Source organism: Neomonachus schauinslandi, chromosome 13, assembly GCF_002201575.2.
Source record: "Neomonachus schauinslandi chromosome 13, ASM220157v2, whole genome shotgun sequence".
In the NCBI taxonomy this organism is placed as follows: domain Eukaryota; kingdom Metazoa; phylum Chordata; class Mammalia; order Carnivora; family Phocidae; genus Neomonachus; species Neomonachus schauinslandi.
In genome coordinates, this window is record NC_058415.1 from 86891767 (window position 1) to 86908235 (window position 16469).

General features: G+C 53.0%; 2 protein-coding genes across 12 annotated transcripts in view; one reads left to right on the plus strand and one right to left on the minus strand.

Moving 5' to 3' along the window:
- Nucleotides 1-4252, minus strand: part of CRAT (carnitine O-acetyltransferase) — a 13893-nt gene extending 9641 nt beyond the window's left edge. For 2 of the 6 annotated variants that reach the window (XM_021691457.2, XM_044920637.1), the window contains exons 1-2: nucleotides 3997-4251; nucleotides 1334-1597 (exon numbers count right to left, since the gene is read on the minus strand). In XM_021691457.2, coding sequence (XP_021547132.1) covers nucleotides 1334-1597; nucleotides 3997-4023 — 291 coding nt within the window. In that variant the 5' untranslated portion in view covers nucleotides 4024-4251. Of the gene's footprint in view, nucleotides 1-1333; nucleotides 1598-2290; nucleotides 2391-3996 lie in introns of those variants that run through there. The other 4 variants (XM_021691455.2, XM_021691458.2, XM_044920638.1 and 1 more) reach the window with 4 other exon arrangements.
- Nucleotides 1976-16469, plus strand: part of PTPA (protein phosphatase 2 phosphatase activator) — a 32642-nt gene continuing 18148 nt past the window's right edge. For 2 of the 6 annotated variants that reach the window (XM_021691459.2, XM_044920640.1), the window contains exons 1-3: nucleotides 4656-4957; nucleotides 9746-9843; nucleotides 12789-12875. In XM_021691459.2, coding sequence (XP_021547134.1) covers nucleotides 4927-4957; nucleotides 9746-9843; nucleotides 12789-12875 — 216 coding nt within the window. In that variant the 5' untranslated portion in view covers nucleotides 4656-4926. Of the gene's footprint in view, nucleotides 2142-4655; nucleotides 4958-9438; nucleotides 9508-9745; nucleotides 9844-10630; nucleotides 10775-12788; nucleotides 12876-16469 lie in introns of those variants that run through there. The other 4 variants (XM_021691461.2, XM_021691462.2, XM_044920639.1 and 1 more) reach the window with 4 other exon arrangements.

The following is a 16469-nucleotide window of genomic DNA, read 5'->3' on the forward strand; positions in this document are numbered from 1 at the left end:
CTGATGAATGTGTTTTTGACCGTCCCAGGGAGACATTCTCCAGGGAGCCAGGAACACATGGGCTCAGTGCAGTGTAGCCCTTGGGACCCTGGTCCTCTGTGGCCTGGGTTTTGTTGGTGTCAGACTGGGGTGCAGACACTCCCTTGGGTCTCCAGGTCAGGGCCATCTGGGGAAAGCTCCCTGTGAGGGTAAATCACTGCCGTAGTGACAAGATGTGGGTACCACATCCTGTGTCTCCACCTGGTGGTCTGTCCTCTGCCCAAGGGGCGCTATTTCCACTGGGGGAGCAGTCTCTCTGGGGATCAGCCATGGACAGGCTGTTGAAGGCGACCCGAGCCGAAGGCAGACGCTTCACCGACTGAGCCACCCAGGCGCCCCTCTTACACACTTTTGGTCAATGATTTTAGTACTTTTAGAAAGAAAAAAATATATGCCGGATAGGGGCGCCTATCCCCAGGCTGTGCCCATCAGCAAGGGCCACTGGTGCTGCCTCCAGAACATACACGGGACAGAGGGAACTGACTCGTCTGCCCTCTCCCTGCTGGCATCTCCCTTGGGGTGCCAGTGCCAGCCTCATCCCATGCCTCCCACCCCCACGCCCGCTTCCCTCCCAGCAGTTGGGGTGGTCCTTTTCCACCGTGCTGAGGTGTAAGATGCATACAGAAAAGTGCACGGAGCATCAGTGTGGACCCAGTTTCACGAGCTGTGCACACCTGCATGACAGATGGGGACAAGGAACCAGGGCGATCTGATCTGTCACTGAACAGGACCAATGCCCCACTTGTAGCCATCCTGTGGCCCCCTCCCACTGAACTCCAGCCCAGATTCCTTCCTCTGATGGGCCCCACACCCCCAGCCCCAGGCCACTGCTCTACATTCCAGCCTTGGCTGTTGGACATGCTAGGCTCTTGCCACCTTGGCCCAGTTGTTCTCTGTCTCAGATCCAAGGCCACCTCCTCTCTGCCCACTCAAAACAAAGACACTGCCATTCTCTTCTCTCCCTTTTTTCTCCTGGGGAAATTCACTGCCGGCAAGAAACTCATCCACTCACCTGTATGCTGTTTAATCACCTTGCTTCCCACCCTCCTTGAATGTCAGCCCCAAGGGACCATGGACTGTGTCCTTCTTGCTCACTCAGGGACCGGCCTAGTGCGAGGCACAGAGGAAGTGCTCAAGAAACCCCGTGGCACGAAAGAATGTGCCAGAGCAGCTGGTGCTAGGAAATTCAGCATGAGGCCGGCAACAGGCCACAGCGAGGGATCCTCTCATGACCTGAACCTCTGAGAGGGCCCCAGGCCCCTCAACCCATATGGGAACAGGGAGCTCCACTCACCCAGTTCTCCGTCTTCCTGGCCCTGCGCTCCAGCCCCTTCTGCAGGCGCTCCCCTACACCCCCCGCGGTCTGAAACTCTTCCACCAGCTGCTTGGTCTGGGCCCACTCCTCCTCGCTCACGATGGGCTGCAGCGCCTTGAGGTAGAGGTCCAGGGACTGGTGGAGCGCGGGCACGGGCAACCGGGGCAGCGAATCCTGGTGGGCCTTGAAGCGGCTGGAGACATTCATCAAGGAGGAGGGCCTGAGGAAGCCCAGTGGCTTCACCTGCAGGCAGCAGAACATCCTGCTCATTCTCTCACCGGCTCTGGAAGACCCTGGTAATCCTAAAGCTCTGGTCCTGGGCACTTATGTGCCCATCCCTGGGGTCAGAGACAGCCTCTTGGGTGGTGCCTGCCTGGCTTCCCAGCCCTCAAACTGTAGGTGTCTCCACCTCTCTGGGGCCTGGGGATGCAGGTAGGGGGATGGGCAGGGGTGTGGCCATTGATCCCGGTAACCCGGAACCAAGTCAGGATGAATGGCACCTGTTGGAGGTGGCAGAGCTGACAGCGACCTGTCACCTGTCTGGAAGCAACAAGGCCCCACCTTCTTCACCCTAGCCCAGTGAGCCAGCCAGCAAGCAGCGAGGTGACCGCTCCCACCCAGGGGTCCCCGCCTCCATTTCTCCCACCCTTGCCAAGCTGGGAGATGAGAGGCATAAAGAGAAAGTCAGAAAGAGCCAGAAGACGACAGCACCTTTGGGCGAGGGCCAGGCCTTGGTTTTCATCTGTCTGTGGGACGCGCACAGAGGCGGCATAGGGGCAGTGCCGTGGTAAGCAAGAGCTAAATGGCCTGATAGGTGGGTAAGAGGTGGCAGAGAGAGAAAATTGGGGAGATTCTGGAGGTGGGCAGAAAGAGAAATAGGAGATCCGGGGCTGTGGGCAGTAGAGGGTAGGCAAGTGGCAGAGGATCGTTCCATACCTTCTCTTTTTGCTGCCCGTCCTCCATGGCAGGACTGAGGTTCTGAGCCCTGTCTTTCTGCCTTGGGCTGGGCCTCTAAGCCTAACTGTGCTACCCAGTGGGCGAGCAGAACCTAGCAAGAGACAGCCACTTGCCTGGGCTGGAAAGAGAAGACAAGAGCCAAGATTCAGGGGGGACGCAGAGGCGGAAGTGGCAATGGCTTTGGTGGCTAGGGTGGCATCTAGGGTTGTGGCGGTGGCAGGCATCCTTCTTGGCTGCCAGAAGTAGAGGATTAGGGAGCAGGTGAAGGGGGTGGTAGTAGGCATCAGAGTAGGAGGAAACCTGGACTATGTTCTCCTCTCTTCTCTGGGTGGGTCTGGTGCCAGGACGAGGAGGAATTTTTAAAAATCCACCTGTTGGAATCTGCGTAGGTTTGTTTAATGATGGAAAACTTGGCTGGAGGCAGAAACTGCCTGGCCACTGAGATTCCACCACAACCGTGAAATCAGTCCTGTAAACTGGGGTGGGTGCAAGAGAGCAGACACTGGGAAAGGGCCATTAAGTGGCCAGGGGTTGCTAAGCGCTCATCCCGTTTTCCTCCAGTACTCTTGGAGCCCTTCTGGGGGCCTCCCTTCCACCAAAGCCTGCTTCTCTTGAGCCGTCACCTGGGGGCAAGAGTGGAGGACTTCGGGCACTAAAAAAATAAACTGAAGGAGGAGGCAGCTGGTTTTGGGATTCTGCTAGATTTGAGTCACCAGATCCGGGGGATTCTGGCCAAGTCTCTCCTTGCCTCAGTTTCCCCAGCCGTAAAGTGATCAGGCCACCCAGCAGGTCCTGGAGGATGACCTAGAAGCTGTCTGTCAGACGGGGGCACTGCTCGGTGTCAGTGGCAAGGGTGACGTGGAGCCTTGGGGTTCTGGGAGATCTGGAAGAGCCTCTGGGCCAGCGGATGAGTAACCTCAGCCCCCTGGGCCAGGTAGTGTCTGTTTGAACATCCTTCTTGGTATAGACAGAAGGAGATACAAGCAGAGATATGCTTGGAGGAGAGAGGAAAGGAACTCAAATCAGAGTGGCAGCACTGCTTGCTGCCCTGTGGGGAGGATTCTGGGGTAGACATGGACAAGCTGGCGGGGAGGGACTGGTGGAGACAAAGGGTATGGGGCTGCCAACTGCTGCCTCCTGCCGGTTCAGAGGATCTTCCAAGCCGCCCAGCTTGAGGCCTCCACATGAATTTCTCTGGCCACACAAAATTCCCCAGGGGCCATTTGATAAGCCCAAGGAGACTGACCAACTGGATGAGGTTGGAGAAGTGGCTCTGGCCTGGGCATAGATGGCTCAGGCTGAGTATGCGACAGTTGTGTGAGTCAGGGAATAACTGGGGGAAAGACCCCCGGTCCCTCAGCTCCTTGGCTCTGGGTCTAAGGGTGGAGGTGCTGCCTGAAGCCAGGGTCCCCACTATCTTTTCCAGGTGGCTGGAATTTAGAGCCACACGACGTGCGTTCGATCGGATCTCTGACCTTGAGCCTCCGTCCCCTCCTCTGCCAAGCAGGGTTAGTCCACCTGGGGATCCCACCCCAGCAGCTGTTGGCCGGGCAGGACAGTGGCCACCAGGCCGCGTCGCCTCCATGGCCTGTTTCTCCATTCCGGCGCAGCTGCGTGTCTGGCCCGACTCGCGGCCCGCCCGTCCTGTCCAGGGCCCGCCCGCCCGGGTTCCTCGCCGTACTCACCACGGTCCTGGCCGCGAAAGCCAACATCTCTGGGGCCCGCCCGCGGACACACAGTCCGCTCGGTCCGCCTCACTGGGCAAAGTCCCCGCCGTTGCCTCCGCCTCCGCCGCCGTTGGTGGGTCCCCGCTAGAGTCCCCGGGCCAAGATTGCAGAGTCACCGCCGGAGGCGGCCCGGCGCCCACCCACCGGGCCGGGCGGGCGGCGGGCTGGGGGCCCCCGGGAGGAGGATTCTTGGGGCGGGGCCACCAGCCGGTTGCGGGCCCGGGCGGCTAGCCGCGAGCGCGGGGCGGGGCTGACCGGGGGCGGAGCCGAGGGCGCAATTAGTGGTCGCGAGACCCCGCGAGGCGGTGGAATCCAGGAAGACGGGCAAAAAAGCTGCTGTCCAGCTCGCCGTCTCCCACCTCCACAGGCTGTCTAAGCTGTTGGAGGCAGTAGCGTGCACCCTTCTCAGTCCATCTGGTGTCCTTGAGCTCTACTCTCAGAGCGGCAGGAAAACACAACCATGTCAATAAGGGAACGTCCTCTAATATGCCTCAGGATAGGGTCAAAGATGACAGGTGGGGAGCGCCCCGCACAAGCATGGCTGCCGCGCTCCCACAGCCAGGCCGACCGCTGGCTGGTAGGGAGGTGAGCCGGCCGTTGGCGCGCATGCTCCCAGCTGCCCCGCACCAACATGGCCGCCGCCTCCCCGTGAGCGCCGCAGCCGCGAGCCGGCCGTTGCTGGGCATGCTCCCTGAGTGCCCCGCACCAGCATGGCGGTCGTCTTCACGGGGGTGATTTCAATTCTCGGTTTTCTGTTATAGCCGGCTGGTGCTCCTTTCTCTTCAGAAAGCTCTGAGCGCCTGGTGGAGCCGGGCAAAGGGAGGGGGTGCGGAGGTGAAAGGTGAGAGGGGACTGCAGGCATTCGGGCCGGCTCCTGGCGGGAGGAAGATGGCTGAGGGCGAGCGGCAGTCGCCGCCAGGTAGGACGGGCCGGGCCCGGCCGGGGTCGGGTAGGGGCGCGGGGGCGGCGCCCGGCGCGGAGGCGGGGAAGGGGTGTGGTGTGGGGGGGGGCTCGGCGGCGGAGGAGGGGGAGGGTCGGGAGGTGGAGGAACTCGGGTGGTAGAAGCTGCTGGGCCCTGAGGAAGACGTGTTGGGGGTATCTGGGGAGCCGGCAAGAACCCGGGGCTGCGAAGGGGTGGCGGGTGGGGCGCAACACCTGAACTTGGGGAGCCCGGGCAGCGCCGTGGCCCGTGGGGAGGCCTTTTTCACATCTGGGCTGCTTGTGCTGAAGTCAGCTCTTGAGCTGGTGGGGAAGCTGCCAGGGATGGGGTCGAAAGTGATTCTGGTGGCTGCCTTCTTTATTAGACCCTGCTCAGGGGGTGAGGGGTGGTGCTCTGTGGGCCTGGGCCTGCCTCCACCCGGTTTCCAGACTCCTCCGCACCCTGCCCACCCCTCATCCGCCTACCCTCTCTCCCTCTTGGAGGCGGGTTTCAGTGGCTGAAAATTTACTGAGAGAAACTGCCCTTGGTTGTGTAAACCACTAATTTAAAAAAGCTGGTTGTGCAAGATGAGCCTCTCCCTGGCATCACGATCTGTAACTTTTATTTACACTGTGGCCTGGCTTTATTTAGTTCATGTCAAATAACTAGGGAAAGGATCTTCTAGAGACCCGTTTCCTGGAGAAGGGGAAGCCTGTTTGCTGACACCCACCTCCTGCACCCGAGCTAGGAGGGACTGACCGTAGATGATTTAAAATTCTGACAGGGCGAATAGATTGGCCAAACACAGCTAATGTTTTGAACGCATTGGATATTCCTTCTAACTGTCTTGCATTTTGGGATCCCTGGAAAGGACTCAGGAAGGAGAAATTATGAAGATCAAAAAAGGCATCCCCTTCCCCGCACCAAATAGATGAACAAAGAGCTGGGTATGGTCTCTTAGGGCATTTGAAACCAGACGTTTACTTCATTTAGTACAAAACTTCTGTGCCTGTGCCCTTAGAAGTTCGGTAATGCCTGTGAGAGATAGAAGCCAAGCGGAATTCTCAGTGAGATGAATGTGTCTCCGAAGTTGGGTGGCTGGGTGAGATAGCCCATGCACTGAAAGAGATGAAGGCACAGTGAGGATATCTATGGCTGGAAAGAGCCAGGTGCCAGGAGGTGGTCCTTCTTTGAAGTTTGAAACAGGACATTTTGGAACAAGGAGAAAGAACTACTTCACTCAGACAGTGTAGTGATGAAAACCTTGGATTTTAGAGTTGTACAGACCTGGCTCTGCCTGGCAGATCACATTCTCTGAGCCTTGCTTCTCTCTGAAAATGGGGCTGTTAATACCTTCAACAGAGTTGTAGCGTGTGTTCCGTAGATGATGTGGGCAAAACATGGGGCATGGGGAGTAGTCAGGAAATGTTGATTGCTGTTGTCCTTTTAAAAGGTACAGGTTGAACATGTAGGCTGGTTCTCAAATGATAGATGATATTACATTATACTTTGGGGGGGGGGGTTTAGGGAACATCTCTAAAACTCTAGATACTTCCATCTTTTACTGTGAGCTTGTAGGGTATCCACCCGTCCCATGACACCTTTGTCAGAGATAGAGTCTGAGGCCGGAGGGACTCAGTTATCAAGACCCTGGTTTGAAGGCTTGTTTCTTTTATTTGAGATTGCATATTCTGGTAACAACATGTGTGTATGTTTCATTAGTGGTTGTTGCAATGCTTCCTACAAGGTAGCCATTCCTCTGGTACCAGGCCTGGCTTGGACGGTTTCCCACCTGTGAAATAACTCAGAAAGGCTGTCCCCTGGCAGGGAACTTACAGAAGGGCTCTCTGTTCCTAATGATCATTTGCAAGTTGATTATTTGGAATGTGGAACACATTTTCCCATAAAAACAATGATGTTAGGTTACCAGCCTGACCTATAAAGCTTTTAATTTAATAGCATCTTTTTTTTTTTTTTTAAAGATTTTATTTATCGGGGCGCTGGGTGGCTCAGTCGTTAAGTGTCTGCCTTTGGCTCAGGTCATGATCCCAGGGTTCTGGGATCGAGCCCTGCATCGGGCTCCCTGCTCCGTGGGAGGGTTGCTTCTCCCTCTCCCACTCCCCCTGCTTGTGTTCCCTCTCTCGCTATGTCTCTCTGTGTCAAATAAATAAATAAAATCTTTTGAGAGAGAGAGAGAGACAGCATGAACAGGAGGGAGGAGGCAGAGGGAGAGGGAGCAGCAGACCCCCGCTGAGCAGGGAGCCCGAAGTGGGGCTGGATCCCAGGACCCTGCGATCATGACCTGAGCTGAAGGCAGACCTTCACAGACTGAGCCACCCAGGCACCCCTATTTAATAGCATATTAAGGTAGTAATTTACTAATAGTAGGGGCCTCAATTTTGGGTTCTGGGAACAGGGCTTGTAGAACAGGTGGGAGGAGGAAGAGAGTTTCTGATTTGTTTTTTGGGCTCTGGTTTCAATTTTGAATTAGGCAGAGGTTTGCCTTGCTCACATCTCAGATTCTCTATCCTCCTCCTCAGGTCTCCGGGTATCCTAGAGTTTTCCCTTTCCTCGGGGCCTCTCCGGGCATGCTCCATTCTCCCAAATGTCACATGTTCCAGAACCATCTTAGGCCCATGTCCCCTTTCTCCATTCAGGCAATGTCAGCTAGATTTTAGGAGGACAGCAGGGGTACAAATTTATCGTATGTCGTGAATGACTCTTTCTGGAGAGTTTGGGTTTTTAAAGGAAGGTGTTAACTAATACAACAGATCTTCAATAGTGGATTCAGGCACGGCCCCTGTCCAAGACCCTTGGGGCCAGGTGTATTTTGGAATTCAGGGTTCCCCAGATTTCAGAAAGGAGCACCCCACAATCAAACAAAAATACTTCTGCAGGAAAACCTAAATTCCCTAAGAGGGATCTGCAAAGCCTATAAATGTCCTCACGTTGGTTTAGGTTTAAGTTTTGTACCAAATGAATTTGTGCCAAACTTATTTTAAAAACTTTGGGTTTTTAGAACTTTTTGGATTTTGGAATTATGGAGAAGAGACTGAGGGCTTGTATTTCCCAGTGTCACAAAGTAAAGGGAATCTTGCAGTGTGGGCCAGGTATTTTTGGCTAGAGAGGCCACTCATACTAAGCAGTCCACTTTGGTGTGAAGTTTGCTTCTAGGTCAGCACGTGGAACTGCCCTGTGTTTTCCTTTCCCCAAGTTCTGCAAATACAGAAACTCCATTTAAAAGTTGTTGTTTTTTTTTTCTGATTACAAAATTACTGTATGCTAATTCCTTTTTTTTTTTTTTTTAATTACAAAAGAGAGTGCGAGTGCGCGCTCAGGCTTGCGAATGTTGGGGGGTAGGGAGAGAAGGAGAGGGAGAGAGAGAATCTTAGGCAGGCTCCATGTCCAGCACGGAGCCTGATGCGGGTCTCCATCTCATGACCCTGAGATCATGAGATCATGACCTGAGCTGAAATCAAGAGTTGGGTGCTCAACTGAATGAGTCACCCAGGTGCCCCATACTGTATGCTAGTTTTTAATAGCAATATGTAGCTTAGAAATGGAAGTCCCTTATAAATCTAACCTCCTAGAGATGACTATTAATTAACTTTGGGGTTTAATCCTTCAGATTTTTCCAGTGTATATGCTGATATACATGTTACTTATACGAGTATGTATAGTTATTTTTGCAATAATGAGATTGTGTTATATATAATATAGCTTAATTTTCTTTTTTTACTTATTAAGATCTAGGCTGTTTTCCTATGTCAATAATTTAGGTTTTTTTTTTTTTTTTAAAGATTTTATTTATTTATTTGAGAGAGAGAATGAGAGAGAGAGAGAGAGCACATGAGAGGGGGAGGGTCAGAGGGAGAAGCAGGCTCCCCGCCGAGCAGGGAGCCCGATGTGGGACTCGATCCCGGGACTCCAGGATCATGACCTGAGCCGAAGGCAGTCACTCAACCAACTGAGCCACCCAGGCGCCCTAGGTTTTATTCTTTTTAAAAAACTATGAAGATTTCCATTATGTGAGCATATTATTATTTACCCATTGCCTTGTCAATTGATATATGCGCTGTTTCTACCTTTTTCCATGCAGTAAGTGCCTTTATATACACCTTGGTGTATATAAAGGTGTATATAAAGGGTTGATGCCTACAAGTAGAACTGTTGGCTCCATGGGTCTGTGTGGTTTTTACTTCAAAAGTCAATGCTGAGTTGCCTCCTCAGCAGATTCTACCAAGACTCCCACTAGCAGTGCAGGAGAGTTCCCGCTTCCCCATTCCCAGCTGATGCCAGATGGTTTTAATCTGCCACCCTGATCTGGAAAAGCCATCTCATCTAATTTACATTTCTGTGCTTACTCAGAGGTTGGCAATTTTTTTCAAATGTTTATGGGTGGTCGTTTGTAATTTTTTTCCTCCTTCTTTGAATTGCCTGCTTCTGTCTAAAAGGTCAACTTCGTTTTATTTTTCTAACCATTCTCCGGTGAGGGAGCAGGAGGTGAGGGCACCGTGGAGCAGCTGAACCCGTCCGTTGTTGAGGGCATCGTCAGTACGGCGGGGCTCCGGGCTGAGGGTGGAAAGGCGGGCGGTCAGTGGATTTGGCTTGATTGTCCTGGGAGGACGTGTCTGGTTTACCCTAGGGACTGGGGGTTGGAGTCTTGGTTTAAACGTGTGTGTGTGTGTGTGTGTGTGTGTGTGAGAGAGAGAGAGAGAGAGAGAGAGAAAGTTGGGTTGAGGGGGAAGATTCTATTTATCTATTTGCTTCTTCACTCTCTTTGTCAAGATTCTTCGGAGGATATCCCTCCAGCCACTCAGAACTTCATCATTCCAAAAAAGGAGATCCACACAGTTCCAGACATGGGCAAATGGAAGCGTTCTCAGGTACCAGTGTGTAGGGCCAGAGCTGGGATGAAGAACTTGGGCTTTTTCAAAGACAGTGAGCTCCCGACCTTCCTTTTTCTTGGAACCAGAGCTGTTAGAAGCTAGGGAGAGGGCCGTCCCCCTCTTTTTGGGGGAGAAGTTACAGCTGGTCTCGGAGCCAGTGTGTCTCAGAGAGAAGAGGTTATCACTCTCATGGAAACCTAGGCCAGGGAGGTGGCTGGGCCTAAAAATACCTAGAAACTGGGACCTAGAGCGAGGGGAAGTGCAGACCAGCTTTCTGTGCTGCTCAGTCCAACGGTGGGCAGGAAATAACAGCTTCTACCTCCTGGGCTTCTGGCAGAGGCTGTGGAAAGATTGGGACTAAGAAAAAGAAAGCCAATTTCAAATCCCCAGGGAAAGCCTTGGTCCCAGCTCCAGCCAGGTGTCCACACCTGGTCTGCTCACCTGGGGCTGGGGGGGGGTCACTTGTGCAGAAAGGCACGTTCTCTTTAGGGAGTCTGCTGTGCTGACACTGAGCCCACATCCTGCAATGGCCGTGGCTCTTCTTGGGCCATGCAAGTCTTTCTGGCTCCTCTTTCATAAGCCTGCCTTCAAAATATTTGCAGATGGTTATCATGTCTTTTCTGAGTTATGTTCTCCCCCTGAATCTTCACCAGGATAAACACCTTAGTCCCTTCAGCTGCTCAAAGGACACATTTGGGTCCCTTCGTCATCTTGGTTGTTCTACCTCAGGGTTTCTAAACCTCAGCACTGGTGACGTTTTGGGGTGGGTAATTCTTTGTTGTAGGGGGCTGTCCTGTGCATTGGAGGATGTTTAGTACCTTCTCTGGCCTCTACCTGCTAGATGCCAGCAACACCCCTCCCCCAGGTATTACAACCGAAAATGTCTCCAGACCTTGTCAGAAGTTGCCTGGGAACCAAATCGCCTGGGGTGAGAACCACGAGTCTGCCCTGAACCTGCAGATTGGCTGAATCCAAACGTGGCTTTAGTTCCTTGCTTTCCCCCTGGGTGTTTTCCAAGGAGGATGGGGTGATTATGATGTGCTAGGTATTTTTTAGCTCATTTAATCCTCACAAAAACTCTGGGAAGTGGGCTCAGTGGTCATCTCCATTTTGAAGGTGAGAAACGTGAGGCCAGGAGATAAAGACATTTAGCCAGATGGCATAGTTAGCAAGTGGTTGGGATGAGATTCAGGATTCATACCCAGGTCCTCTGTCTCTAGATAACCATGGGTTGAGCCACTATGCTCTAGGCCACAGGTCAGCAAATTACTGCCTGCTCACCTAATCTGGACCTCTGCCTGTTTTTGTAAATAAAGTTTTATTGGAACACAGCAAGGCTCATTTATGTATTGTCCATGGCTGCTCTCGCACTAACTGGCAGAGTTGGGCAGAGTTGAGAATTTGTGAACCAGACGTTATGGCCTGCAGAGCCTAAAATAGTTACTATCTGGCCCTTTGTAGGCAGTTTTTTGATCCTGCTGTAGGCACCAACACTTTTTGGGAAGTGTTGGTTACTTTTTCTAATGGAGTATGTGTTGAACGATACTGGATAGAAGGCTTTCACTTGCTCTGAAGCTCACCGCTCAAGTTCGTGGCTCGACAAGTGACTCTGTGGCATGGTCCACACAGTTTCACTAGGCTGCCAAGTGCAGCAACCAGGAGCGTGGACTTAGGATCAGAGAGGTCAAAGCTTGAAGCCCAGGGTTGCCATTTCCTATTCTTGTGACTTAGGCAGCACGCCTAAGCTGGCCAAGCCTATTTCTTCTACCGTAAAATGTTGTTGTTGGGAGGCTTAGATGACTCAAAGTCCAAAAAGCACCTGGCCCAGTGCTAGGTATTCATGAGCTGTACTGAGATGCAGGCATGGTTGTTACTGTTACAGGGATGAGGATGGTGGCATTGGTGGAGACTTTGCACACAGTCTTCTTTGTAAGAATGACCTGAGCTTTAGTCACCAAGAGACTCAGGCCCATGTGGGAGCAGGGACCGTGGAGGGTGACACTGCCCCTTGCTGCTTCCTGTCTTTGCATCGCGGTATAGTTTGCAGGAACGACTGTGGCTTTGCAGGCAGGATGAGGGCTCGGACCTGCCCCATGACCCCTCGTTTCCATTTGTGGCTGTTCCACGGGCTGTAGGAAGGGCCTGGTACAGGAATGCTCCCTTGTAGATACGGAATGGTCAGTTCTCAGGGCTTGCTGTGGCTGCTGCTGGCAATTTGGAGAAGGAGAAAGGAAGACAATGAGAGGCAACAGAGAGGAAGAAGAAACGAGACCAAACAGAAGTCACTTGCTCCCGGGGCCTACACCTTAGTGCTTTCTTATCCCTGTGCTGGTTGTAACCTGCAACTCAACAGGGAAGAGAGTGCCCAATTGGAAGCCAGGGATGGGTGTGCTGGGAGACCTGGCCATGGGCAGAAAACAGTTTCTTCTCCTGGGAGCAGGGGGTCTGCACTGCAGGCTGACAGCCTGGCCTGTCTGGTGGGGGAAACATCTGGAAGACTAACAGGAGGAACCCTTGCTGGTATTCCTTGAACTCCTGGTGGTCTAGTGGAGTTGGAGGACTTGTGGGGTCCTAGCTCCACGTCTAATGAGATCTTGGTCTTAGGAGACCTTGGGCAAGTCACCTCTCCTGAAGCCTTGGTTTCCTCATCTATACAATGGGGACAGTGACAGTGTTTACCTTGTGGGGTTGTGTAAAGAAGCTGCTGTCAGGAATAGTGAGCACACAATGAACTCTGGCTGAAGGTCTAGGTGTCATTGTGGTCGTTGGCTCACCAGCTGTTCGGGTGAGCAGCTTGTTCTACTTCTACTGCTGGCAGGCCGGGGTCCAGGGACAGCTTGGAGCTCTTTGGGACCTGGGTGGAGCTGGGGGCTGGCCAGGGTGTGGAGGGTCAGGGGTCTGACACCCCTCTTTCCGTCCCCACTCCCCACTTTGTTTGGTAGGCGTATGCTGACTACATCGGATTCATCCTCACGCTCAACGAAGGTGTGAAGGGGAAGAAGCTGACCTTCGAGTACAAAGTCTCTGAGGTAGGCACAGGCGGGGGAGGCTGCTGCAGCAGGGCTGCTCCCAGAGTAGCTCCAGAGAGTCACCTGTCCTCACGGCCCACAACAGGCCAGTGCAGGAAATAAGATCGCCTAAGCACATGTGCGGTTGACATTTTGGTGTTTGTATTTCTTTTCCTTTTTACAAAATATTTATTTAGGGGCACCTGGGTGGCTCAGATGGTTAAGCCTCTGCCTTCGGCTCAGGTCATGATCCCGGGGTCCTGGGATCGAGCCCCGCATCGGGCTCCCTGCTCCGCGGGAAGCCTGCTTCTCCCCCTCCTTCCTGCTCAAGCTCTCTCTCACTATCTCTGTCTCTCTCAAATAAATAAATAAAATATTTTTAAAAAAAATTTAAATAAATAAATAAATAAATAATATTTATTTCTTTGAGAGAGAGAGGGAAGGAGCATGCGCGGGAGAGCGACAAGCAGACTCCACGTTGAGCCCAGAACTGACCCGGCGGCTGGATCCTGGCCGGGCTCCATCTCAGGACCCTGAGATCATGACCTGAGCTGAAACCAAGAGTCAGACACTCAACCGACTGAGCCACCCAGGCCCTTCTTGGTGTTTGTATTTCTAATCTTTTTTTTTTTTTTTTTCCAATTTGTCAGTAGATGTATGTTTATAAAATTGGGATCAAGGTAAATATGCTGTTTTATAGCCTGCATTTTTGCTAACTGGTGTTTTTATGTACCTTTTTAAATGAAAAAAGATTATAAATGAAGTAAGTGTGCTTCACTGAAATGTATTAACAAAAAGCTGACCTCTCCCTATCTTTCCCCTCCTACCCAGCTCCCTGGGGCGGCCCCGGGAACAGTTTGGGAAACGTCACCCAGACCTGCCCTCTGAGCTCCTCCTCTCCTGCTGCCCCTCCACTATGTAAATGGCAGCCTCATTGAACCGGCCCTCATTTGTTTAAATAGCCCTAAGTGTGGACTTTGAGGTTGTGTCCCTAAATGTCGCTGCTCTGAACACATCGTTACATATAGATCTATGGGCGCTCTTTCCTGAGGAATCATTCCTGGAAGTGGGGATGCTGAGTTGAGGGCATGCACTGCAGGGTGGACGCTCTTTGGAGCGTCTGGAGATAGGTTGTTGGTGGAGAAAGGACAAGAGCTGTGGGGAGGTGTGGGCTTGCAGGCTATTTGCTGTTGCTGGATGCCATCTCCAAGGGCTGGGTCCCAAGCCTCCAGTGGCCTCTTGGGTTCCTCTCCCAGTTGGCTCACAGTCACCTTGAGACTCTTATCTCAGACACCAGGGCCTGAGCTGCCTTTCAGTGCCTTATCCCACCCTGTTGGATAAGGCCTGGCCCTGTCGCAGCCCGGTCTCTCCACCTGTCCCTCATACCCCGCCTCAGGAAAGCTGCCTCTTCCTGGGCCCCAACTGGCTGTGGGGTGGCTGAGGTCTTGTTCTATCACCAGAGGGGAGCCAGACCTGTGCTGGGGATAGACCTCCTTCTCTTGGGGGCTGGCCCACCATTGAGTTTGTGGGTTGGGAGAGAGAGGGCTTGTCCTTGAGCCTGTGGTGAGGGAGGCTCGGCTGTCCTCAGTGGGCAGGGAGTGTGGCGGGGGAAGGCTAATTACAGGGGGGTGTTCTAATTACCCCAGCAGATCCTGAGGTCCAGTAATTTCCGCTCACGCTTTGATGGTAGACTCCACGCTGGCCAGGTGTTGTCTTAGCTCAGGAGCTGTTCTCTTGGCAGGATTGCAGCATGGTTAAGTGCTTGGGTTCTGGAGTCAGGCTGACTAGGTTTGGATAACCTCTCCCTTCCAAGCTGAGTGGCTTCGTCCCCTCTGACCCTCTATCTCCTCATCTGTTGAGTGACAGAGCTGGCAGACCGACTCATGGCCCCTGGGGAGGAGTCAGTGGGATCCTACATGTAGGTTTGTTAGGACAGTACCTGGTACATACTGGATGTCTTTATCATTATTAGCTGTTATCATGAGCTGTTTTTCAGTTCTGACCTCCAGTAGTGGTGTGATTGCTTCAGTTGGGGGCGCTTCCTGAGCTGGGTTTCATCCCAGTGCCCGGGTGATCACTTGGTGGTCAGAGGTGACTAGTTTGGTCTCCAGAGATCTCCCAGCTTCTGCCCATGGCTGGCAGGGCAGCAGAAGGCAGGGCTCACAGCATGTGGTCTCAGCCCACAGATGCGGGGAGGCCCCGGCACAGCTGCTTGGGGATCCCGCTTCCTCTCAACGCCTGCCTCCTCCTACAGGGATGGCAGCTGGGGAGAGGGCAGACAGAGCCGCCCTAGGTGGCAGCTTCCAGACCAGCAGCGAAGGGAACAAGCAAGGGCAATGTGGTGAGACTGTCTAGACCCATGTTTAGAAGGCTCTTCTGCAGTTTGAGATTATATCTGTCTTAATGTTTGGGGGTTCACATTTTTGGGTTTTGCAAAATGTGGGTAGATAAGAGCCTTATTTTTTTGCTGTTCTGTTTCCTATTTAAGTTGGGGGCAAAGACAAAGAAAACGCTGGCAAGTAATGGTTTGGAGAAATTTTTACTGGTCCATGAAATCCGAAAGGAAGCACTGGTTTAGGGAGCTGGAGGGTAGTTCAAATTACTATTTGTGCTTCCTGAGGGTTCAGCCCACAGCAGGGGAGCCCCCCCAAACCCCTCTGCCCCAGCCAGTCAGACAATAGAGGCAGCCCCTGCATTCTAAAAAGCCCTCTCCAGAAAGAGGAGCTAGGAGCCTTTTAATTATTCATTTCTCCAGCTGAGCTGGCAGCTGGGGCCTGGCTTACGTGGCCTCCCCGCACCTTCTTTATCCCCTTCAGCGCCTTGCCCAAGACTGAGATCGTCAGGGAATTGGTCCTGGCTGGTGCTTCCTGGGCCTGGGATTACTGCCTCATCACTCCTGAGTCTCAGTTGCTGCTTGGGGTCAGGTTTGCTCTGTCCTTATCAGTTCCTGGTGACCTGGTTCTTCACAAAGCTGGCAGCACTTTGTCTCACATTTCAGCTGGGCAGCTTTATGTCACCCGGGCCCTTTGCCTCAGCCAGGTGTACAGGGAGATTTCCCCTCTTACAGGTAACTTTTGCTCGCTCTTGCACCCCAAGCATAGAGGAAGGGGAGGTGAGGGATGGCAACATTGAGGCCATTGTCATGTTGCACAAGGCGCCATTTACATGGTCTGGTGTGATTTGTGCCTCCTGGAGCTCTGTGGGGGTGGGCACTGGCTGATAGGTATTCCATTAGCTCAAGTTCACTTCCCTCCCCGCACAGCTCTTGGACCGCTCCTGTACGGAGCCTGCGCAATGCAGCAGTGGACTCGACTGAGCCTTGCCTTCGTCCTCACAACTTTTCATGTGGGCACCACCCTGCTAGGTCGGACCCCAGTGTCAGGGGCTCTTGGAGGTCTCTCTTTGTGCTGTTTGTGCCCAGTAGACACAGGCAAAACCTACTTCTTGGCAAGGTCTTCTCTCCCAGGGCTGCCTGCCTCTGAACATCCTCTCTCTGCCTTGTGCCTTCCGCTAGCCTTTCGTTTTGGCCTTTTTTTTTTTTTTAAGATTTTATTTATTTATTTGACAGAGAGAGAACACCAGCAGGGGAAGTGGGAGAGGGAGAAGCAGGCTCCC